Source organism: Seriola lalandi, unplaced genomic scaffold, assembly GCF_002814215.2.
Source record: "Seriola lalandi dorsalis isolate HSWRI2012SDOR001 ecotype SW California unplaced genomic scaffold, Sedor1 jcf7180002054351, whole genome shotgun sequence".
In the NCBI taxonomy this organism is placed as follows: Eukaryota; Metazoa; Chordata; class Actinopteri; order Carangiformes; family Carangidae; genus Seriola; species Seriola lalandi.
Window position 1 is genome coordinate 384,839 of NW_019524904.1, and position 23,769 is coordinate 408,607.

At 41.3% G+C, this 23,769-nt stretch overlaps 1 protein-coding gene and 1 long non-coding RNA gene across 3 annotated transcripts in view; one reads left to right on the plus strand and one right to left on the minus strand.

Annotated features, from left to right (window-relative positions):
* Positions 1-23,246, plus strand: part of oxsr1b (oxidative stress responsive kinase 1b) — a 39,967-nt gene extending 16,721 nt beyond the window's left edge. The window contains exons 4-19 of one of the 2 annotated variants that reach the window (XM_087174423.1): positions 4,627-4,768; positions 11,450-11,505; positions 11,778-11,887; positions 12,333-12,434; positions 12,564-12,697; positions 13,049-13,097; positions 14,455-14,520; positions 14,619-14,741; positions 14,939-15,016; positions 17,054-17,089; positions 17,250-17,441; positions 17,603-17,658; positions 17,859-17,911; positions 18,255-18,323; positions 19,515-19,579; positions 19,913-23,246. In XM_087174423.1, coding sequence (XP_087030549.1) covers positions 4,627-4,768; positions 11,450-11,505; positions 11,778-11,887; positions 12,333-12,434; positions 12,564-12,697; positions 13,049-13,097; positions 14,455-14,520; positions 14,619-14,741; positions 14,939-15,016; positions 17,054-17,089; positions 17,250-17,441; positions 17,603-17,658; positions 17,859-17,911; positions 18,255-18,323; positions 19,515-19,579; positions 19,913-19,987 — 1,406 coding nt within the window. In that variant the 3' untranslated portion in view covers positions 19,988-23,246. The remainder of the gene's footprint in view (positions 1-4,626; positions 4,769-11,449; positions 11,506-11,777; positions 11,888-12,332; positions 12,435-12,563; positions 12,698-13,048; positions 13,098-14,454; positions 14,521-14,618; positions 14,742-14,938; positions 15,017-17,053; positions 17,090-17,249; positions 17,442-17,602; positions 17,659-17,858; positions 17,912-18,254; positions 18,324-19,514; positions 19,580-19,912) is intronic. The other variant, XM_023407901.2, reaches the window with a different exon arrangement.
* Positions 6,740-14,217, minus strand: LOC147819033 (uncharacterized). The gene is made up of 3 exons (XR_015437352.1): positions 14,100-14,217; positions 12,747-12,841; positions 6,740-6,857 (listed from the first exon to the last, which is right to left on the minus strand). It is a non-coding gene; the product is annotated as an uncharacterized LOC147819033 (long non-coding RNA).
* Positions 23,247-23,769: the final 523 nt, after the last annotated feature.

A 23,769-nucleotide genomic window follows, 5' to 3' on the forward strand; every position in this document is an offset into this window, starting at 1 on the left:
AATGCATCATGTAACAATTCTTCTTTGACATACCCTACCCCACGTCTGCGTGCGGTCACAAATAAGACAAATATGTTGGAAACACTGTATTTCAATGGCAGATATCAGTGGGACCTCACTCTTGTTTTAATGTCATATGCCAATTCTTAGTGGTATGTCACTTGGACTCGTTGTATGTTGCTGCTGTTCACGGCATTTCCCTGGTCTTCCTCTGTCACATGCTGTACCACTACCCTGCATACGAGCCCTATTTAACCCTGGAACGTTTGCAAATTCCTGTGAGTAGAGTAATGCTTTAGGTTCTGTACATCCCAGTTCTCTGCCCCAGACTTCATGTCATATGTCGGACTCCAAAAGTTCTAATCTTTGTTGCGACCGCCCTCCTCTCTGGCGAATCCGTTCAAGGCCACACCTGTAGAGCTGAGATCCGAAGGGTGGTACACTGTAAAGCTCGGGGCTTTTCAGGAAATTCCTGTTCTGAATCTGACATGCGAACAACTGTTTCATTAGAGTGCAGCATAACCTGTCACAGACTGTATTCAAATCGGAGAGACGTCCACTGAAACCCACTGGGAGAGAATATGAGTCATGCCAAAGCAAGCGGAGGAATGCATTCCTAGGAGATTAATGTGCAGCCTTCCCTGACCCACAATCACTGCTGAGCTCAATCGAATGTCACTCAGAGTGCTATCCAGCTAAAGGCAGATTGTCATTGACTGTTTGAATTTACCATATGAAAAGACTTTGTCAAGTTTAGAGCCAGTGGATGTGTCACATCATGATGTGGCCCTCGGCTATTGCCAAAATGTGGACAGGGGAGCCTTGACGATGACTCCATGTTCACAGAATTACAACAATGTAATTCTAACTCGCAAAGTTACCTCTGTTCACTTTTGTATCATAATGTTCTTTCCCCCCTAGCTTATTATGTACCTTATTAAAAGTTGTATAGACTCATCCCTGGGCTTGAGCCAAAGATCCTCTCTTCTGCACCTTGTTTCCGCACCACCCATGCCACCCCTCCCATGCGCCACCCTCCCTCTCCCCCTCCAACTTTGCTTGGCACTCCACATTGTCCTTTCGCACAGTTGGCACCGGTTCTTATCTCCTTGGTCCACTCACCCCTCCTCCCTGCTCCCCGCTTTACTCGCTCATCCTCTCCCTCAGCCTCAAACCTCCTGCTCTGACCAGGAGAATGGAAACACTTGAAAGGTGATGTTGCCGGATGAAGTAGAGTCGTGTTAAATTCCTGGCTTTTGCACCTCTGCAGATTTTTTTTTTTTTTTTTTTTTTTTTGTGTGAAATCCTGAAAAAGAAGGACTTTTGTCTAATCCACCATGTAACTGAAATGATGATTTGACATTTTCCCGAGGGTTTGCACACTCTACAGCGGTCCGCTAGTCAAGACTTCATTTATTCCCTGTGATTTGTATAAAGTCCTCCACTGGCCCCCAGTGACACGCACTGTTCAGACCAAGCCAACAGGTGTCATTTGTCTTGGAAGCCATATTCTTTCCCATGCAAATGAACCTTTCGATTGTTACCCTGTCAGTCAGTGTCAACGTGTTGAAACAAACTAATGAGGCATGAAGAGTTCAATCAGATGAATCTGAAAGAGGCTGACAACGCTGGCATTTAGTGATCCTCCAAAGACTACATCATGCTGTGTGTGCGTGTGTGTGTGTGTGTGTGTGTGTGTGAGAGTTTTGTCTGCACTTGATGATCTTTTCCCCTCAGTGCCACCTCAACTTAAAGTGTGTATTGTGAAAAAAAAAAAAAAGGTTTCTATATACCCTTTTTCTTCTTTTACCCCCCTTCCTTTAGCTTTGCTGATGTTTTCCTCTTCCCTTAAAGGGAAACTTTGGCGTTTTGGGCAAAACACTTATTTGCCTTGTTTGCCAAGAGTTCGATGACGAGATTACTACTAGAGCCTGAAATACTCGGCTCAAGTCAAGTTATATAGGCAGCATTTTATGTATATTTGGTCCTTTGTTTTCATTCAAGCTAAATATATATATTATCTATATATATATATATATTTACCTTTGGACAGAGTCAAGCTAGCTGTTTCCTGTTTTCAGGCATTATGCTAAGCTAAGTTAGCCAGCTACTGTGGGTAGCCTTGTACTTGGTGTACAGACATCAAATAGATAAAGGGGCTGGAACTTTTGATAATCCAGTTGAATGAGCAAGATAAGGTCCAGCACATTAGCTACTTCATCACTTTGTCTACTAATCACACGCTCTTCATTTGTTGGCTCATTAGGACTACATCTCCCCTGTAATTGGGACTTGGCTCTATTCACTTACCCTACTCCCCTCAGCGCCCTCTTCATTGTCACCTGTCACTTCTTGTCACTTCCTCTCCTCCCTCCAGCCATCTCAGACAAGGCGGATGAGCGTCAAGCTGAGCACAGAAGCTCTGAGAGAGGAGAGAACCGTGTGTGGAGAACAGAGGAGGGAAAAAAAAAGAAAAAGAAAAATCAAACAGGCTGTCTTTTCTCAATGAGCTTCAAAGAGCTGTCACATCAGAGACACGAGGCTGCACTCTTCCTACACTCTCCTCCCGCTTCTTGCCAATTCACTCACTAACATGCTCGCATGTGCACCCGCTATCTCCCACACTCAGACACACATCTAGGCTGCTTTTTCCCGCCTTTCCTCGCCGCGTCTTCCCTTTGAATGGGTTCGTCTCTTCTCCTCACTGCTGAATCACATTTCCCACTGTGCACTGTAACTGCGCGAAGAACCCGTTGAACCCATCGTCACTCCCTCACTCCCTTCTTACTCTGCCTCTCTGTCTCGCTGTGTCTGAGACTCTCTGCAATAACACTGTCTAGTCTCAGGTGGCCCGTCATTGTCAGTTCCTCCGGTTAATGCAGCAAGTGCTCATCTGAGTGTTGCAGGCGAGGACATCCTGAAGTGATTGAGCAAATAAATATCTTTGCACCTCTCGCCTGGCACAATTGCTGAAACACAATCGATTTTAGGTCTGGGATTGTGGCACGGACGGCGTTTCGGGCACCTTGAAAAAGCGATTTCCAGCTTTTGTTTGCAAGTGCTGCTCAGTGTGTGTGTATGTGTGTGTGTGTGTGTGTGTGTGTGTGTGTGTGTGTGTGTGGCTTAGGGTGTGTGTGAGAGCAAGAGAGGGGAGGGACAGATAGACAGTGTGGCAGTGTGATGTTTGTGTTTGTGTATCACTGCAGCACAATGAAGCTTGTCAGGCAAGTGGCATTCTTTTTGCTTCTCTGCTTTGTCCCCATTCACCGGTGTCGCCCAATTTTCTGTCGTGCCCAATGCAAATACCGAACCTCTATTCAGTGAGATGTTCTTTATTCTGTGGAAAGTCGCACAAAGGAAATCATACACTGACAGCAGTCTGACTTTTCATCCAGAGCGCTCCTTTATTCAGCAGGAGCTGGGCTGAGGGAGATATGGTGAATGACCTGTCTTTTTCTGGGTCCGAACCAGGCCAGGGCAATTTAAAAGAGCCGCACTACCTCTCCATTCAGCCGGGGCAAGACAAAGAGAACAGCTTGACTTATAACCCCAAATGTTAACCTGCATAACCTGCACTTTACTGCAGCTCTCGACCTACTTCACGAGGCCTCGAAGGCAGATTCACGCTACAATAGAATTCACACACAGCCTCTTTTTAAAACTGTAGAGCTCATTTTGTATTTGTGAATTTGACTGCAGAGAGACTGTAATGATGATGTCATCGAGAGCCATATCCTCGAGCTGCTTTGTAGACAGTGAATAATGAAATGACTCCGACAGTAGCCACAGTGATTTTAACCGGGCACATTATCTGATTACCAGCTGTGAGCTCCACATCTAAATGAAACTCCTTTGGATGGAAAACTTCAAACGAAAATTGTCTGAGCCTATAATCTAATTTAAAGTCAATGGACTAAGTAAAAAAAAAAAGAAGTCCTGTAATGACATCATAAATTTAAGTCTTCCTGCTGTTTAGTCAATGAGACAGTTGTCTGTGTCATTAGATAATGGCTTTCCTTTCTGAAAACATAGATTGCACAACATAAATTCTGAAGGACGGATTTACCCTTTACAGAATGTGTGCTAATGATTGTTCAGATTTCTCTCCCTCCACCATCGGTTTGTTTTGCCATGGCCAAATTAAAAGGTTATAGTGATGTTTATGGTTAAAGCACTTTGTCTTAGCACAGCTAAATCATTTGTTTTTCTCCCTTAGTAAAATCCATCTTGGATCTTGGACTGAAACTGGAAAAAAAAGGTCTTTGTGTACCCACAATCTAATTTATCCAAACAATATAAGATTATACATGAATTATCTTGACTGAATGTCTGCCAATCCACCAGGAAGTATGTGTTTTCATAAATAAGTTTTGATTTAGGGAAGGCCTAACAAATGATATCAGCCAGCCTGAGGGGACTTTCTCATAGATGCGGGAGCTTGATCATCAGTTGAGACCAGAAACAAGACAATTTATTTACCCAACGAGGTTGTCTGCTGGATCGTTTTCCTTTTCTCTCTGTCACTAATGTTGACAATCACAACTGTGGTTTTCAGCAAAGAAAAATGAAGCATGACATTGTAAACCCAGCCTTTTTATTAACCAATATTCTTTATTTGTTCGCCAGGCTCCGTACTGGACGTGATCAAGCATATCATCTCGCGAGGTGAACACAAGACGGGCGTCCTGGACGAGGCCAGCATAGCCACTGTTTTGAAAGATGTGCTCGAGGGCCTGGAGTACCTACACAAGAACGGACAGATCCACAGGTAACGAGGCTCGTCGCCCCTCCGCACTGGTGCTGTAATAAAAGTGACACGGGACTTTTCATCACAGCTAAGTACACAGGCTTTAACAGGCTTCACCTTGAGGGTTTATGGAGCAGTGGTACGTAACTCCACCCCTGACTTTCCCCCATCTCCCGTAATAGTTGTCGTAGTAATATTTTGTCCGACCTTGACTACATGGGACATTCTGTGTGTATACTGGAGTCTGTGTCCGTTTGTGTTTGTATTGACACATTTGTTTGTAGTAATAACATGCAGTGCAGTCTACCCTGTGCAGAAGTTCACTCTGTAAAACAGATTGATGTAGATTAGATAAAATTTTGGATAAAATTAGCATTTTATTGAGGAATTTATCATTTTCCTGTGAATACCGGATTTCAGTGTTTTTGAAATACAGATTTCATATTAATACTTAATATTAATTGATACATGCCATTATATGGAAACATCTCTACATACTTTCCTAATACCTTTGCTCATGGGGGTTCATTAATGTCATTATTAGCCAGGCTATTTTTATAAATCATGGTGACTAATTGCATCATTATGTGCCCGTTATCATTATGAGCTATCTATTACCATCATGCTCCTTTCATTCTTCAGAGATATTTCTTTTGTCTTAGTCAAAAAAGTAATTGGCAACCTATGCAAATTAATTCAAGATCTTAGTACGTGGTTTAATGCAAAGTACATTACATGGAAGCGATGTGTGTTCTTCATCCAATCAGACGTATGACTGTACCCAGGAAGTGGTATTTTCAGCCACAGCCACTTTCACTCCTAAAGGTCAGGGGATTCATTGGGATCTGAATGGAGATAAGGCGGCATACTTCACTAATGGGGCCTGCGACAAGTGTTCCAGAAGAAGAAGCAGTAATGATGTGTTTATGGCTCACCACCGGAGAATGGCTCTGGATGAAAACTGTCCGCTCACTTTTTTATCTTTCCTGTTCATGTTAAATCTGTACACAGTATATAAGCCCCTGGTGTTTTAATGAAACTGCAACAACTTTAAGTCAGAAACTCTAGCAAGACTTCTCTAAATAGACTTACCACATACCACTTCCGAGCTGATAATCTTTAAGAGTTACTAACTGAATATGCATAAGTGGAATGTGTCAATGGCAGATTTGCGTGCCACAGGAAACGCGACGCTGAAAGCTCTCCTCTAAGCCATTTCAAGACCTGGCTAAGTCCCTGCACTCGGGCTGTTACAATGAACCCAGTCAAACACACTGACTGTAGAAGCCATCACACTACCTCCTCTGTATTTAATATTCATCACTCACTTTTTCATACGACTCCTTTTTTTTTTTTTCTCCCCACTGGCACACACACACACACACACACACTCAGCCCGGGACAGGCTACATGTGTAAATAATGCATAGCTTTTTGGCTTGGTTAAGTGCTGAGCAGCTTTCAGAGTAGCATGCCAATGAGAGAGAGAGAGACACAGAGAGAGAGAGAGAGAGAGAGAGAGAGAGAGAGAGGCTTGATTGAGGACTTTAACCATGGGTTTGGATGAAGGATATATTGTCTTCAGCGGTGCAGATGAAGCTAACAGATCGTCCGCTCATTAACCTGCTGATTAGAAAACTGCTTTATCCTATAGAAACTGTTGGCGGATATAAAAGGAAATTGCATAAACACTGATTAAAGTACTGTGTTAATTAAAAGGAAAGTCTGCTGCGGCGTTTTAGTATCCACCTCCAGCGTAATGTGACAGGGTTATCGGTCAGTGCCACAGAGAGGGAAATGTTTTTCCTGAATTAAACCTGCCTTCAACTCTGCGCCCTGTCTCAAGAGACATTAGGGAATCATTAATAGATCATCTATTCTTCACATCTGTCCAACCCCGGGCTCTGAGGCGTGAATCATGGGAAAAAAAAGAAAATGCGAGGTAATCTCCCAGCACTGAAAACCGTTGACATGCTGAGAGTGGAGAGGCCATGATCAGTCGGTCGGGGTCTGCTGGCGATGGCTCTGTGCGTTCCTCATGTGTAAGCTGTATCATATGAGTCGGAGCCTCAGGGCAGGGGGGCGATGGAGAGAGTCAAGGGGGTGAGGCTCTGCGGGGAGAGAGAGAGAGAGAGAAAGCATCACATGATATGTTCCATCCAGACCAGGATGGCAGAAAAGCAATTAGAGTCTTGCGGCCTGGACTGTAGGCACAAGCAGAGACATTTACCACAGGACGGCAAACTCCTCCACCTCCACGTTCACAGTAGCTCGGAAAGTCAGTGACTCAAAGGTGACACTTGTCCACTAACTCGAGCAGCAGGTAGACGACATGCACGTGACATAGAAAGACCAGCGCAGTCTGGATTTTGTCAGTTGAATCTCAGAAAATCGGCCTGCGAGTTTTTTATTTATTTGGAAAGTGATCTTAAAGTTGCGGTGAGCTCTTACTTATTCTCAGAAACCTCACGTCTTCTGAGGGTACATGGGAAATTATTCAGTGTGTGGTTTGCTAATGATCAGGTAATGGCTGTAGTTACGCTGCCTCTGGGAGCAGAGAGACTCTTGCTGTGGATTAAAGCTAAATTCACAAAATAAGAAACAAAAAATTTGTTTAAAAAAAAAAAAACAGATGAGAATGCAATTCAGCAGTATGAAAAAAGCAATAAAAATACAACAAGGGCAGGTATTTGTGCGGTCAAAACAGGGCACGGATAAAAGAGGGGAGGTATTTCATCTCCACAGGAGACTCATAGTCATCTCATAAACCCTCTTTTTTACAGCCCTGTCAGGGGCACTGTGAGCCTGGCACCAGGATGTGATGTCACAGGAGGTGACCCGGTGGAGCTGAAAGGTGCGAGGGGCTGCCAGATGAGGGAGATAAATCCTCCTGACAGTTTGATAGCCTGGCTGTTCCCACCTGGCTACTGTCTGGCTATCATTTCAGTAGGTCACAAATGTGGAGAGACCACACATATCTTGTAATTTTCAGTCCTTTTAAGTTGCATAACACCTCCACACTTTAATTCACTTCAGCAAAAGAAATTAGCATGATGTGTCAGTTATTCTTAAGGCTCAAGCCCACCTATTATTGTAGCATGTCGCTGGATGACTAGTAGGAATTGGGACTTAAACTGCAGGTTGGCTTTTTCTTTTTCTTTTTCTTCGCTGCTACAGTATTTCTTTGAACTTGCATGGTGCATTGTGTCACCACCTCCTCCCCCTCCTCTTCCTCTCCTGTGAATGTTAATGACTGTCTACACTCTGCAGACTTTTTCTCCGAGCATTACAATCTGCTGCAGTGAACCATAGCCCCCACGCTCCTTGAATGAGTGCAGAGGGACACTATCAGTTCGTCTTGATCACTCTCTTTTGTAAATGATGCAGCTTTGTGGTTTGCCTGCTGTCAGAGTGGAGCGTATTAAATCGAAGGTTCGGCGTATGATAATACTGAAATCGCAGAGATTAGTTTTAATTTGTCAATTTCAACAATCTGAACAGTACAATATCACGACTGTAGTGATGATGATGATGTCATACAGACATATTGAGAATGAGTACTGAAATAACTCTAACATTGCTCTGGTTCATAGCTTTAATATGGATAAAACTCACTAATTTATTAAACAACTTCAGAAAAAGTTTTCTGATGATTTGATCATTTCATGTCTCGATCTTGACTTTGAACACTAGAGATGGTGATATTGGTCGGTCGGTCGGTCCAACACTTTGGTCCAGACATTGGTCAGCAGCTAGTGGACGGATCGCCTTGAAATTTTGTACAATCATTGTCTCCAGAGAATGAATCCCTCTGACTGCGGTGATCCTCTGAGTTTTCATCTAACACCATCCTCAGGTCAAAGTGTACATTTGTCAAATACTAAAAACTTCTATACTGCAAAACTAATGACATTCCCTTTCAGCCTCAGCAGCAGTTTGTGTTTTAGTGTTGATTGGCTAATGTTAGCATGCTAACACTAAGATGGGGAATATGGTAAACATTATTTCTGCCTAACATCTGCATGTTAGTATTGTCATTGTGAGCATGTTAGCTTGCTGATGTTAGCATTTAGCTAAGTAGAGCTTCACAGAGCCACTGGCATGGCTGCAGACTCTAAGGCTCGATAGATACTGACTTTTACTGTCCAAAATCATTAAGATAGCTCAGTATAAATTCTGTATTGGGGGGTACTTCTCTCTTCAAATGGCATAGGTCAACTTTCTGGCATGTTTCCAGATACACAGGCAGAAGACATTCATACAGCTACTCCTTTTTCTTGGGAAAATGAAAGAAGTGAGATGACAACTTAGCGGATCTTGTGACATGGCCAGAATGGGTAATTGGCCTGGATTGAACCCACAATACCTTGTTAAAATACTGTACATCTTTAGCCTGAGCTTAACCCTGACTCACAAACAGTAAAAGACATGACTGGAGCCCCTGAGAGAGGGACGGTGGTTGTGTAAACGAGGGAATGTATTTTGGGATACTCCCGGACTTGCCTTTCGGCCTTAGGTGGTCCGGTCTAATCCGTAAAAAGCAACATCTCAAATTACAAGACGTGAATCATACCTATTGTACGTGCTAACACGCAAGATAGTGGATGAGCATGTTCATGATTAAGAGGAAGGAGCAAAGTGCACGAAAAGGGGGAAGATATTGTGACCTGATGTCGCCGAGCTGTTATGTGAGGGCAGCAAAGTGACAGTGGGACAAGCCGGAGAGCCGCAGAGCACAGACGTCTGTACGGCAGCAGACATTTCTAACTGTCGCTTTTTCAAAGCCACTAGCAAAGGCTGTCAAGTCCGTTCTTCGTCCACCCTTTTCCCTTCCTCTGCATCATCCCCAGTCTGACACTTACGTAATTGAACTCGTCTAGACACAAAATGCACATCAAAGTTTTGCCACATGTAGTACACAGACAGCTCTCTCTGCCTGAGCTGATAACTGCAAACACTGTTTAGAGAAGACTGATACAGTCACCTAACACCCTGCTCTGTATCTCAGCATTCCAGTCTTCTTCTGGTTACTTTTTTGCTTTCCCAGCGTTCATATTGCCCTGCAATGGCAATCCCCCGTCTTTTCTTTTCAGCCTATGGTCCCAATATGTCACACATGCTCCATTTCTTCTTCTGTGGCTCACTGTTTGCCGCTCCCTACCCTTGTCAGTACGAGATCTGTTGGCTGTGTGGTATTTTACTGGAGCGCTCTCAGCGAAAGAGGCCTCTACACTCAAGTATTCAGCGGCTTTTGGGCAAACATCTGAACTGTGACCTGTAAGCTCTTGAGTCCTCTCAGCTCTTTGTGCTTCTTGAGTAGGCTGCTTGTAAAGATTGCAGTCCCCCCAAATACTTTCCCTCGTTTACACAACCGCTGTTCCTCTTTCAGAGGGTCCGGTCGTGTCTTCCACAGCTCTCAGTACCTTGTGAGTCTTAAGTAGGTTGCTTGTAAAGATTTGTACTTGTAGCTTGTAGCAGCAAGAGAAGAGGGTGCTCAAGCCAAACTGCCAACTCCACCTCTTTCACTTTTTTTTTTTTTGCTACAAAACAGGGGCCTCTGGAAGCGTCCAGGAACCCAGGTAATAGATTTTTTTTTTTTTTTTTTTTTTGTGATCCATGGAAAGTTTCAGCACAGTAGCGTAACAATCTTTTCGATCACTACATTTATCTCTGTCGTCTCCCCCCACCCACCACCCCCCAATCCCATAAAGTGGTAAAGTGAGCCTTTGTTTCTTGGAAGCTGTGTCATGTCTCATCTCTAAACCAGTACTCCGAAGACCAGTCTATTTTTACATTCATTGAGACCTTTTTGTTTCCTGGAATGATCCAACAGTATTTCTCTCATCAAAAGCAGCAAGCTTTTTACTCCAGTGCCCCCATCTGGTAGCAAGGTGAACTGCTCAGCTGTTGAGACTGCATCTCTTTTTGGGATCTTTTGTCTGCATGTCAGTACAGTTTTAAGATCTGTCTGTGGGAAATTTGTGAAAAACAAAATCTTTTAGAAGATGTTTAAGTCAGTTTAATGGCTGATGATTTAATGTTCCGGGGCTTAACCCTGTCAAAGTCTTTCTCTCATTATTCTCTTTTTAAAATGTACATTCACTTCCTGAAAAGGCTGGACAGCAGAAAGAGCTGACTGTTGTCCTCCGTGACCCTGCCGACATCCTTACTTTTTATTTCCTCGCCTTTCACTTGACCCCTTCGACTTTATCTCTGAAAGTCTGTTGCTATGACAACTCTGTCTGGCTGGTGAGATGGCACCATTCGCTCTGTGTGGCAGCGAGTGTGTGCGAGTGCACACGGAGGCAGACAGGCAGTCAGACAGCTGTCCCTGCTGAATCCGCTTATCACCACCAGGGGAGGCTGAACAGGGTTGAACAAATTAACTACAGTATGTGTGTGTGCGTGTGTGTGTGTCATTAATCAAGTCTTTATAAAAGCTCAGCCTGTGAGAAAGGTGAAAGCTTTGAAGCCTATGTGTTGCACCAAGATGTATTAAATCAAGTGTTTTTGACAAGTTAAGAGTAAGCAATCAAGTGAGGAAGAGATCCCACGCTTGAACTGAGTCGGTAACATAACTGAACTGTGAATGTGTGTCTCTACTTCTGTTTATCTTTTAATCTACATGAGACTCTTTATCTGTGTTTTGGCAGCTCCTTGTGGAATTTATTTAATTTACAAATTCTTGTCTTGTCATTCACAGAGATCTTAAGGCTGGAAACATTCTCCTCGGGGACGATGGTTCAGTGCAAATTGCAGGTATTTACCCACAAGGCAACACCACCCTCCAGCACCTGTCACTAGTGACGCAAATTAGGTGCGAAGAAGCAGACGTTTTCCCCTCGCCTGTGCTGCTGCCTCATTTACCCCTGTTAGACTGCTGACTCTGTTCCAATATCTCAGTGTATTTATACTCAGGAGGGCCAGTCTGTGGAGGAAAATGTACCGCCTTGACAGTACCGTTATTGACTAACCGCTTTGTTGGTTTGTCTCTTTTTTTTTTTTTTTTTTTTCCTCTTCCCTTCTTCCAGATTTTGGCGTCAGTGCCTTCCTAGCCACAGGTGGTGACATCACTCGAAATAAAGTGCGCAAGACGTTTGTGGGAACGCCATGCTGGATGGCCCCGGAGGTCATGGAGCAGGTCGGTCCTCTTTACCGTAGAGCCAAGAAGTAACCATGGCAACAGAAAACGCACAATTAGCAGCTAACATTCTAACGTTCAGACCAACTGGCAACGAAGGTCACAAAGTCATTTTCACTCACACTATTTTAAAAATCTGAGCTCTTTGGCCATAATTCATCATCTCTAAAATGACTGGGCAATCCCTGACTAACAATAAGACTCTGGTACCTAAGATTTTATGATTTAAAATTATGAAAAACTCTAACAGGAGAACAACTTCTTTATTGGAAACCGACTGTGCAGGGTTTTTTTTGTTTATTTTTTTTTGCTATTTCTTAATGCAACAATGAAACAAACCAGCTTTTCTGTGAACAAACGTCACGTTTTAAGGTTTAATATTTATCTGAATACAAGACAAAGAAAGAGCTGAAGTACAAAAGCTGAACATGATCTGTTCCTGCAGGTGAGGGGTTATGATTTCAAAGCTGATATTTGGAGTTTTGGGATCACAGCCATCGAGCTTGCCACAGGGGCCGCACCGTATCACAAATACCCGCCAATGAAGGTGAGAACACTTCACTTAAAAATTGCGCAGTTAATGGCGCGGAACAAATGCAAAGTCAGTTCCTTTTGACTCGCTGTGGATTTGTGCCCTTGTGACATGTGAGTAAAAGTGTTTTCTGGTGTTCGTCAGGTGTTGATGCTGACGCTGCAGAATGACCCTCCAACCCTGGAGACCGGCATCACAGACAAGGAGATGGTGAAGAAATATGGCAAATCCTTCAGGAAGATGATCTCCCTGTGTCTACAGAAGGACCCAGAGAAAAGGTGCTGATTGTAATGCCTTTAAATAAAGTCTCATTTGTTAATACTTAACTGTGGCATCCGGTAGACGCAGAAGGCATCAGTGTTTTTGCTTCTTCCGCAGGAGGCCAATTATGCACTTATCACAAAAGCATGTGACATGTGCAGCTGTGGACATTGAATTACACAATTTAGCACTCATTAAGCAAAGCAGCATATAATTGCTTTTATTGTCCTGATCACAATCACTTTGTTCCATTATGCTTCAATAGTTCCTTTAAACATTCCAGCTCAAGTTTTTCTGTCACTGGGAGTGCGAAAGCTGTGAAAGACAAATTAAACGGACTAATTCATTGTTATTCTGCTGTTTTTCAGGCCAACATCCTCAGAGTTGTTGAAGCATAAATTCTTTCAGAAAGCAAAGGTAGGTGCTTGAGCTCCCTCTTGGCCTGAGACTGAATCAGTTACAGAATGAGTCAGCATCATCCCTGTTTCAGGCACCGGTTGATCTGGTTGATGAGTAAAGGTCTGAGCCTGCAGAAGTGATTGTGTCTAAATTGCCTCAGTTTAGCCTCCGTTTAAAATGAATCTGAATACTCTCAATAACCATAAATTGGTTGTTTTGTTTTGGGTTTTTTTAACTCCAGAGGTTTTGAAATGATTGAAGGATGGTTTAATGTTGGAAAAGGAGAAAAAAAACAAGGCATCAAGGGATGAAAATACTCCAATAAAGTTTCTCTCCCTGAGGTGTTTGTGTGAGTCAGGCTACTTCACACTTGGCTCTATTTGTCAATGTATCTGACCCAAACTGAGGTCATTGCAGCATTCCTCTCATTATTGGCCGTGCAGAGCTGCTTCTAACAAAGGCAGGGATAAGCAGTCTAACTCCAGCCTCCGGCCGCCCAGTACCCTAGCAACTGAAACAACTAGAGTGCTGGCTCAGCATGTCACACAGCCCAAATACAACCTGGTTGGTTTACTGGACGTGACCCTGGTCAGCAGCTGGAACCCCAGTACTCTGTATGTACAGCAGAGGGCAGGCTCTGTCGTTGCTGTAGAACAGATAAATCTCGGGGCCGTATCGGCCTGCGGGGGGGATTCAACTGGATAACAAGCAAACATATGATTATTGATTTGCTATACTGCTGATGAAATCTGCTCATTCACCGCCATGTCGATAACGAGTTTTTTTGTCAATAATGTATTTATAATTGTATTCCCAAATTCAGTATCCATCATTGAAGAGCAAAAGTCACAGCGACACATAGAGCAGGACTGTTGAGTTTATAGTAAGTAAAGCTTAGTTCATATAGAACTTTAGAAACCCAGGCTTACGAAACAGAAATGAAAAAGAATTGTGAAAAGAATAAAGATAAATCAGGGCAAGGAAGCAGATCTTAGGATGAATTTTCAAACATTTACTGACCTGATCCTCACAGGGAGACAGTTTGATAACCTGGGAGCCAGGACAGAAGAAGCGCAGTCACTGTGAGTCTTGTACTTTGAGCAGAGAACAACCAGGAGCCCTTGTTTTGATGACCTGAGAGGCCCTGTGTGGTTATACAGGGTCAGCAACTCACTCATACAGGATGTGGTGGAGCCAAGTTGCATAAAGCCTTAAAAGTATTTCAGTCCTATATTTGACAGTAAAGTGGTCAGTACAGAGAAGAGTCTTAGTTAGTACAGCACAGTGTTGTTTAAGACTTAATCAGGCAAAAGAATAAACAGATACAGAGGATTTTGTGGTGACTTCCTTTTCTCTTTCTTGCCTCTCATAACAGACCCATGAGTATTTACATGAGAAGTTACTTCAGAGGGCGCCCACAATAACAGAGAGGTCAAAAAAGGTAAGACAGCAAAGGCTTATATGTAATTAAATACATTTATATTTTCAGTGAATTGCTAACAAGACAGGTTTGGGTATGTGTGTGTGTGTGTGTGTCAGGTACGTCGAGTGCCAGGTTCCAGCGGCCGGTTGCATAAAACAGAGGATGGCGAATGGGAATGGAGTGACGATGAGCTGGATGAAGAAAGTGAAGAGGGCAAAGCGGCTGTTGCGGCCTTAAGGGTGAGATGAACCTGCGATTCGTTTTTTTCCTCTCACGTGCACACATTAACACTTTTGTTACACTCCACACGTCTTGTCTTTTAATCGTTGTACCCTGTTGAAATTGTCATTCTCGTGTCTGTGCAGTAGCATGTTTTGTCCATTGTCTCTCCACTGAGTCTCCCCTGTATGTGTGTATGTTCTGTCTGACGGCCAAGGAGCAGCAGGGGAAGTCTGTTAGCGCCCCCAGGCGACAAGTGCGCTTCTCCTACCCACTCGAGCTGCCTGCGTCCAGGGTTGTTCACTTGCCAAAACAATACAGATGGCATTCCCCTAACAAGGAAGGACTCTCTCCGCACGTTAGCTAGGGAGCATGTGACAGCTTGGAAGGGGCAGGAAAGACCTTGTAGGGTGACATGAAGGTGGAGAAGGGAGCAGATAACCTCTGTTGTTGGAGCAAGCGAGGGTCGTACACATGTGGCAGATATTGAAATGTATCATTATAGTCTATATATCAGGTTTTATTTTGACTTTTGGTTTAATTCCCTTTAGATCTTTATAGGGAAGATTAAATTGATTTCCCAGAGTAAATCTGTGCACAGATAAGCTCTTATCCTCTAGATAGTGCTGACTTTGTTCTCCCATTATATAACTTTACACTAACCTATCAGAAGACAACTAGCAATTATTTGTTATGCAATGGGTTTGTTGAAAGGAAAGGTTCACTGCATCGTGTCTGAGCAGAAATCTGTCCATGCTGTAGATCACATGCGAGTGGAATTTGACCCACAAGTTAACCTCGTCAGAACCCATTAGTCAGTACAGTAGGCGTCTTTTTCAACAGTGAGCTACTTTGTCACATGGGAAAGAAGCAAATATGTGGTTTTCACTGGTAAATAGCCGAGATCAAAGGGTAGTTTTGCCCGTCAAGAATAACATACAAAAGATATTTCCTTTTATAGACAGTAAATTCACTACATTAAAAAATAAAAAAACAAGAAATAAAGTTAAGCTTTATTAATTTACTGTAAATTTGAAGGACTTCAGTTGTAGTTGTCACAGTCACAATGATGTAGATTGACACTTTGCTTTGAGAGACCATTGAAATCAGTTGTGTGAGAGTTCCCTTTCCTGGAAGCCATCTGTATTTCCATTTCTCTTTCTAAATCACTTTTTGTTTATACTGACTAAATCACTTTTAATCAATACCAGCCAAATTACTTATCAGTCCTGTAATTGATATTTAATTACCATCAAGGAATTCAAATTTGACAGTATCTCTGCTGCTTTCATGCTGCTTTGTCACTGGCTACTTGCTGGCAAACTGAACTTACATTTCTCACAACAGCTCTATTTGAAGATACAGTATATCTCAAAACTTCAAAGAACTGATGCTCAATAATTCAATTTTTTTTTTTTTTATGCCAATATGAAATGATAACTCTTCAGCCCAGAAAACAGATTCATATTGTCAGACTCTAGAGCCTGGCTGAGCACCTGTGTAGTGTCTGTCTGTGCTGTAAAGACCAATACAGTCTCCTCAACAGCCGCCCGAACACCAGTCGCTTTGTCTGAATCTGACAGCAGGTTTCAGCCTAGACGCCACATCATGTTCTCTCAGTCAAGTCAGTTTGTCTTCATTTGGGCCCGCAAAGGCTTCTGTCTGACTCTACGTTGCTGCGATTGGTTTGAACTTTTTTTTGTTTGACTTTGTAACAGTGTGACCTTCTTCTGACTTACTCTGCTTCCAAGCTTTTCAAATCTAAAACCTGAAGGATATATGAAACTGCAGGATGTATGTCTTCACTCGTTTACAACTCAATTATAGATGTAATCTTACACACTATGTAGTTTTCTGGTGAATTTTTTATGGCCATTCAAGTAAATATCTGACATTTATCTGTACTTCATCGCAGTGATGCAAAAATTCCCATAATTCAGGACTGCGTATTGAGCCTAATACAACCAGAAATATTAAATAGCCACCCTGCTAGACACTGTATAGAAAAACCTCTCACTAAACACTCTCATATCACTCAACCACATCAGCACCAATACTTCAAGGATAGTTGAAGTATTATTAGCATATGATATCTCTGTTCCCACTGTACTGATATCACTGTATTCATCATGATAAATCAAGTGGGCCGCCGATAAATGAGACAAGTAAACGAGTGAGCCGTTTTTTTTTTGTTTGTTTTTTTTTTAATCTGTTTACCTCTCTCGCTTTCTGTGTGTTCTTTGCATCCATGCGTGCTGTTTTTTGCTTCGCTAAAACGCATCACGGCGAAATCCTTCTCTGAGTGTAATCCTCTCTCGTCTGTTTTTATCAGTCACCGCGAGTGAAGGAGGGATCACAGAATTCAGAGGTGAGTCTCGAAAAACTCCTCTCTCTCTACAGTCGAGTTTCCTTACACTGGTTTAGACCCTTTTTAAACACTGAGATTATATTCTGATTCACTTTTGGTCGAACCCCGTACAGGGGTGTGAAAAGCGTGAGTGAGATTTTAATGAAATTACTCCTTGTAGGTTTTCCAGACTCCGGAGCCCTTAAGTAGTCAACTCCAGCCGACGGCCGCAGGTCAGGCAGAACTACCTCAGGCTGCAGGCCAGGTTCCACTGCAGCCCACACCAGTCAACACTCAATCCACTGCCCAGGCTGCATCTCCCACACCGGGCGTACCTGCTGCTGCTGCTGCTGCTGCTGCTGCTCCCACACAGGTCGGCCTGACCTCGCTTAGAGGATGTTTTCCATCATATGCTTCTATTTTAAAACGTCAAATATATCTATCATATGTTTGCCACTCTATTTTATGATATTGCTTCCTTGTTTTTCTCCTATAAATGTGCTAATTAATTGCTTTATTTCTTTGTTTTGACAGGTTCCAACTGCTTTAGGGGATGCTAAGGCTCCTATTAGTTTGGTATTAAGGTTAAGGTGTGTTTCTGCATTATCAGATAAAAACTGGTTTACAAAGAGCTGATTTGTCAGTCTAACTTTCACCATCCCTGTGTACTTGATACCTCTGTTAGTACGTTGCAATTTCAGGTGAATGGAATAAGTCTTCTATGTTTTACCGACCAACGAATGATCAAGTTAAGTCTGATCTGGTTTCTGTTTTCCTTTCATCCCTTCAGAAATTCAAAGAAGGAGCTAAATGACATCCGCTTTGAATTTATGCCAGGGAGAGGTAAGTGGACTTTCTTTTTTAAGAAAATTTTACCACCAGTCACAAGTTAGTTTAAAAACAAAAAACAAACAACCAGAACTAAAATCAGCTCATTTCAATAACTGTCAGCACTGAGGACAGAAGCAGCTGTAGCACAGCTCTGTTTGTTTTTATTTATTTATATATATTTTTTTAGCAGTCCTCTGAGTACTATTGCCCAAACCCAGCTATTTTTACGGTTGCATCAGGAACCAGAGTGTTCTGGAACTTATTAAGCCACTTTGTTAAAATATTTGTTTTCATTATAAATACACTGTTTTTGGTCCGTGCGTCACAGTTGGTCTCTCATGCTCTGACTTTTCAGACACAGCAGATGGTGTGTCCCAGGAGCTGGTGTCAGCGGGCCTGGTGGATGGGAGGGATTTAGTAATAGGTCAGTGGTTAAACACACATAATCTATTTCCATCAGAATATTTATCTGAAGGTTGAAAATTGCCTCGTGATTTTATATTTAAAAAGGCCAGATTACAGCGCAATACACACTCCCATTTTCTCACATTGGGCCTCATGCACGAAGCACACTTGCATGCAGATTGGTTTCTTAAGTGCGTCTGAGGTATTTATGAAAACGTGTCCCATTTACAAATTTTCTCATATGTTGAATTTTTCTTTTGTTAGCTATAGTTCAGTACTTGTTTGGAAATGCTCTGACTCCAACAGCTGCTTTAGGATCAACTTGCTTTCCAGGGGAACATCCTCCGTTACATCACCTAAAAGTGGAATGTCACCTACTCTATAAAGCGGAGGTCGCACCGCGAAGCGACATTTGCTCGTCCATGCGAAATAGGCGGAGGCCGAAATCTTGGACGGGATAGTGACTGCTCGCGCGGCTCGTGGTGAACTGCTGTAGCTGAACCCGTGAGCTGGCACGGCCAGACTAGCACTAGCACTACTTTCTCTCCTCTGTTCCGTTCCCTTCCTCCTGGCATTTAGTTCACCATAGCACACCCTTTCATTCAGTAAAAAGATATTGAAGAGGGCAAATAAAGCTGTGTAAGCTAACAAGTTTGACTACCTCTAATTTACTGTTAACAAACTTGTTAGCGTAGCTCAGTCACTAATGGGACAAATTGTTTATTCAAAAGACGTATTTGTCCCATTGACTCATTTCACATAACTGTCTACCAAACATCCCTCTGAGGTTTTTACTCCAGCAGAGGTTCAATAAAACCGGATAGCTTCCTCCATTTTGGACTCTCCGACTCCTCGTTTCCTCAAAAGTGTCAGCACTGTCCGGACAGCTCGTCTAAAATTGTGTTTTCCTTATGGGGTATCATGTGTAGATTGATGTAGATGGATGGAATTTTTTTTTATTATAGCATAAGGCTGCAACATAACAATATGTGAAAAAAACTTTCTGAATGCATTGTATGGCACTTTAGAAGCATCAATTGTGCTATTGATGACATCTCACCAGCGCGGAGATTGAGATATGATTTGCATGAGGCCCAGTGTGTCACATTCTTCTCACATTTTCTGTTTTTAGATATTTTGTGAAAGTAGTTCAGGATTTATATTTTGTTTTGTTTTTTTTATTGGACTGAAACATAGTTTTTCTTTGCAGTTGCTGCAAATTTGCAGAAAATAGTTGATGAGCCTCAAGCCAATAAAAATGTCACTTTCAAACTGGTGAGTTACAGTATAAATCTTTGGAGTTTGTTTTTAGGAAATCATTGGTGCATCTGTAAGCATTATAGTATGAGCTATTTTATTATAGTTGTGTTATTGTATCATAGTTATTGAATCTAACAACAGAAGTTACTGATGAACTGCCATTCTGACAAATTACACTGACTCAATAGAGACAACATGGATATGAAGCTGAATGAATTCAAATCAGGAAATTTTCTCTTAACACTTCAGTAATAGTTTTGTAATAATAATCCTCTTAAAGTAAATATTGTAATGTGTCCCTCATGTTTTCGTTAACCAGTTTTTAATCGCTCTCTCTTGTTTTCACAGGCCTCTGGAATTGAGGGATCTGAAATACCAGATGACGTCAAACTGATGGGCTTTGCTCAGCTCAGCATTAGTTAAACTGTTGTTCTACCTGGGACCGTGACTTGCCTAAAAAATGTGAAAATTTAAAAAAAAAAAAAATAGTTTAATGCATTTTTTTTTTTTTTTCTATGGCTGTAAAGAAACCACTACTGCCAAAGAAAACAGTACCGTTTTGTCACCAATAGGATTATACAATGCCGCCTCGTTGGCTTAGGTGGTCGGCTGAAGTATCAGAACGTACAGTATAAGAATCACTCAAAAAAAAAAAAAGTTTACAGTGTATACGTAGAAGGATGCAACTATCTACAGCAAACCGTTTTCATTTCCCATCCTGGTCGCCCTCATTCTGTTATCTTTTTCTCTCTAATATGTGATGCATTTGCACAATCTAAACTAACACCCCTTGAATCCTGATAAGTGTAACAATGCCTTATATTCATCAGAACTACTGAATGCACGTTTTGGGGAGGTCCCCAGTTACCATATAGAGCATTATGTTGTCTGAAATGTACAAAAGTGGTTTCAAGTGCAGATGTCAAACTTTTTCACTTTTATTTTGAAACTGCAAACTAGAATTTAAATTTTGTACACAACCTGAAATACTCTCTCACAATGAGTTCTGTTACGATGTGGCAAAGTTTAATGTTGACTTTTTGTGAAAGACGTGAGCTCCAACAGTAAGCAATCTTTAAAGGATGAAGTTTTATTCTGTATTTTTCGCTTTTTTGTCGACAAATACAATTTAAAAAAAGACAAAATAAAACTTTCCAACCTCGCTATTGTGACCTTCACGTCAAAGCTAATTGGTTCTGAAGGAGGATTTAAATCTTTAAAACTGGGGCATCCATAGGTAGTTTCATTTTTTTAAAGCCAAATAATTTGCTGAAACACCAGGGCACTTTAATTTTTAGAAAATGTTACTCAATGAGAAGTAAATGGGGACTATTTTCACCCGTGGAATGATACGCATTTGGTGCACTTTGATTGATGATTTTTTCTTTTTTCTTTTTTTTTTTTACAGTAGAAGGACAGCAAATGTGGAGTAGACTCAATAAAATACGGGTCACTGAAACAGCGTGGCTCACTGATGTGTTTTTCAGTTTTTGGGCAATAAAAGAGCACATGAGGAATGAGCTACCAGGATACTGGACTCTGGCTACACTGTCAATTCTTTTTAGTAGAATCAATTCAGGGGATTTGTTGACCATAAGAAAAGTATAGATAAAAAGAAGGATAACTCACAAGACGTATCCTTCTGATACAAATCTCAACTAATTGACACAATAATACAAGTTAAATATTTAGGAAAATAAAGTACATGATAATACTCACCTCTTTTTTTTTTTTATTTTACCTGGTCATATGAGCTCATTTGTCTTTTTGGTGCTACCATATTGTTGTCAAGACTTAAAATTGATGTAGAATGAAATCAGAAAGTCAACTTAGAAAAAAACAAATTAGCTTTTTTTTTTTTTCTAAAGATTGGCTTCCTTTGAATGTGAATATCCATTGAAAATTTGTTGTGAAGTAAAATGTTTGACAGCAGCTGAAACCACTCATGTCGTATGAGCAGATGTGTCTGTCTGTTGGAATTAGTTTGTGTCTGTTTGGAATCAGTTTCTCAAATTCTTTAAAAAAAAAAAAAAAGAAAAGAAAAAAGACTTAAGTGCATATTTCTTTATGTGGATGAAAATTAAGTTCTTGATTTAACCTCTAGTATGTAAATAATGACATTTGGCTTTGATTTGTTTTTATACTGGGTGTTTCACTCTTGGCCTTTTTTCTGTCCTATGACACGATAGTGGGTTGTAGCGCCGCATGAAGGAAGACGACAACAACACTGCAAATTCGGCTTTGAATTCCCCCTCATTTTGCAGGACAAACTATCACTTACTGTATGTCATGTGTGACGTTTATTTACCTTTACTCAAAAAAAAAAAAAAAACAAAGAAAAAAAAGTCAGCTTTTCACTTTTTGCCTTTTGAAAAGTTTGAATTTATTTTTGCCGTGGAGCCACAGCTGTCCTGATGCACCGCTTAATGCCTGTCCGCCATAAAACTCCCCAAATTTTTAGCTGAGAAATTGTCTCCAACTCTTAATAAACACCAAGCGGAGGCTGTTTACAGAAGTTATTTTCACCCACATCTCAAGTCATAGATACTGCGTTAGCACTTGTCACTTGTGAAGTATTTTTTTTTTTTTTTAATTAAGACGAACATTTTACATCATCCGGTTATGAAAAGCTCAGCTGTGATTGTAAACCGTGCGAAAGATCAGAAATGTGTTTTTGGATTGGGATGAAAAAAAGTCCATTATCAGCACAGATGTTACATCCTTTTTTAGCCACTCTCTGGATGTTTGTGTGCATTAATGGCATGTCTTTGGTGGTGAGTGCGCATCTCACAGTTTATTGGCGCCGGCGGCGGCAGTGGCAGGTTCATTCAACACTCTGCTCCATTGTGTAGATCTGAAATGCCAGTAAGGTTTTACTGTTCAATTCGGTGATGTGGTAATATCGTAACCCTCCAGATGCCATATTGAATGAATTTTTTTGCTTGCAGATAAAATGTTGAGAGGAAATCTTTGTATTTTGACTTTAAACATGTAAAAAAATTTTACGCTAGCCTTAAATTGAAAATGACCAAGTGTATTTTTTTTTTTTTTTTTTTTTTTGACATAATGTCAAAGTTTTGATTCAGAATTTCAGTGTCTTTGAAATGTAGTTCTTGTTACACGTGAAGATACCTGAAATAAAGATGCGCAGGTGTGTCGACCCTGTCTTCTCCTCGAAGGGGAGTGGCAAAGTCAGCAACCTAATGTTACTCTTAAGTTTCTAAACTGCAGTATTTGGTGCCATTCTCCTGGTTTAGTCTGAATCTGACAACAGACAAGGACAGGATAGGTGTGTATGAGGGATGTGTGTATGTGTGTGTGTGTGTGTGTGTACGTGTGTGTACGTGTGTGTTGCATAGATTGAGCCCTGCTTCTAATGGAGTTGAAGATCTCATGGCTTTGTTCTCATCCTCTCTCCAACAGTCTCTTCTTTCCTGCTCACATGTAGTCTAAAAAAAAAAAAAAAGAAAGAAAAAAAAAAGGTTGGAGCAACTGAACAGATGACCGACAAAAACACTTTTGTCCCGGCAATAACTCATCAAGGCTGTAATATATTTGAATTTTTCCACCTCTTTTCAGTTTTTTCATTCTTTTCATTTGCTCTATTTTTGATCGTTTTTGGAGTTCAAAGCATGTTTCTCTTGATTATTTTTAATCAATAAAGAATGAGCATATCAGCCTCTTTTTAGCGCTTTCTGATTATTATTTCTTTTCAATGCACATCATTTTCTGTGATTTTGAAAAAGTTGTTCCTGTAAATAAGTACCTGTTTATTAAATGAATGATACAGTGAGAACCAGTCACCTCCATATACTGAACCTACTGTGCCAATTCTGACTTTCCAGTATTGTCTTCTCCCTCGTCCTGTGTATTCTCTTGCTGTATCATTCTACTAGGAAAGTTGTTCATCTCAAATTGTGATTGTGATTTTACAGCTGTTTTATAGCTTTATTTGTTCCTCTGCTCTCACTGCCTTCAAGTTAATTATCCTCGCTATCTTTTGTCATGACTACAATTATTCATTTACAACCCATTCATCCAGAGAAAGTCCATATATCCACTTCCTGCATTTCTAAACATTAAAGAGGCGCTCAAGCCGTTTAGCCATTTATTAATGCACTTTTAGGAAGTTGGGGGACATTTGAGAGACAGAATTCTTTTCAAATGATAAAACTTGGTGAAGCAGAGGGACAGATATCCTGACT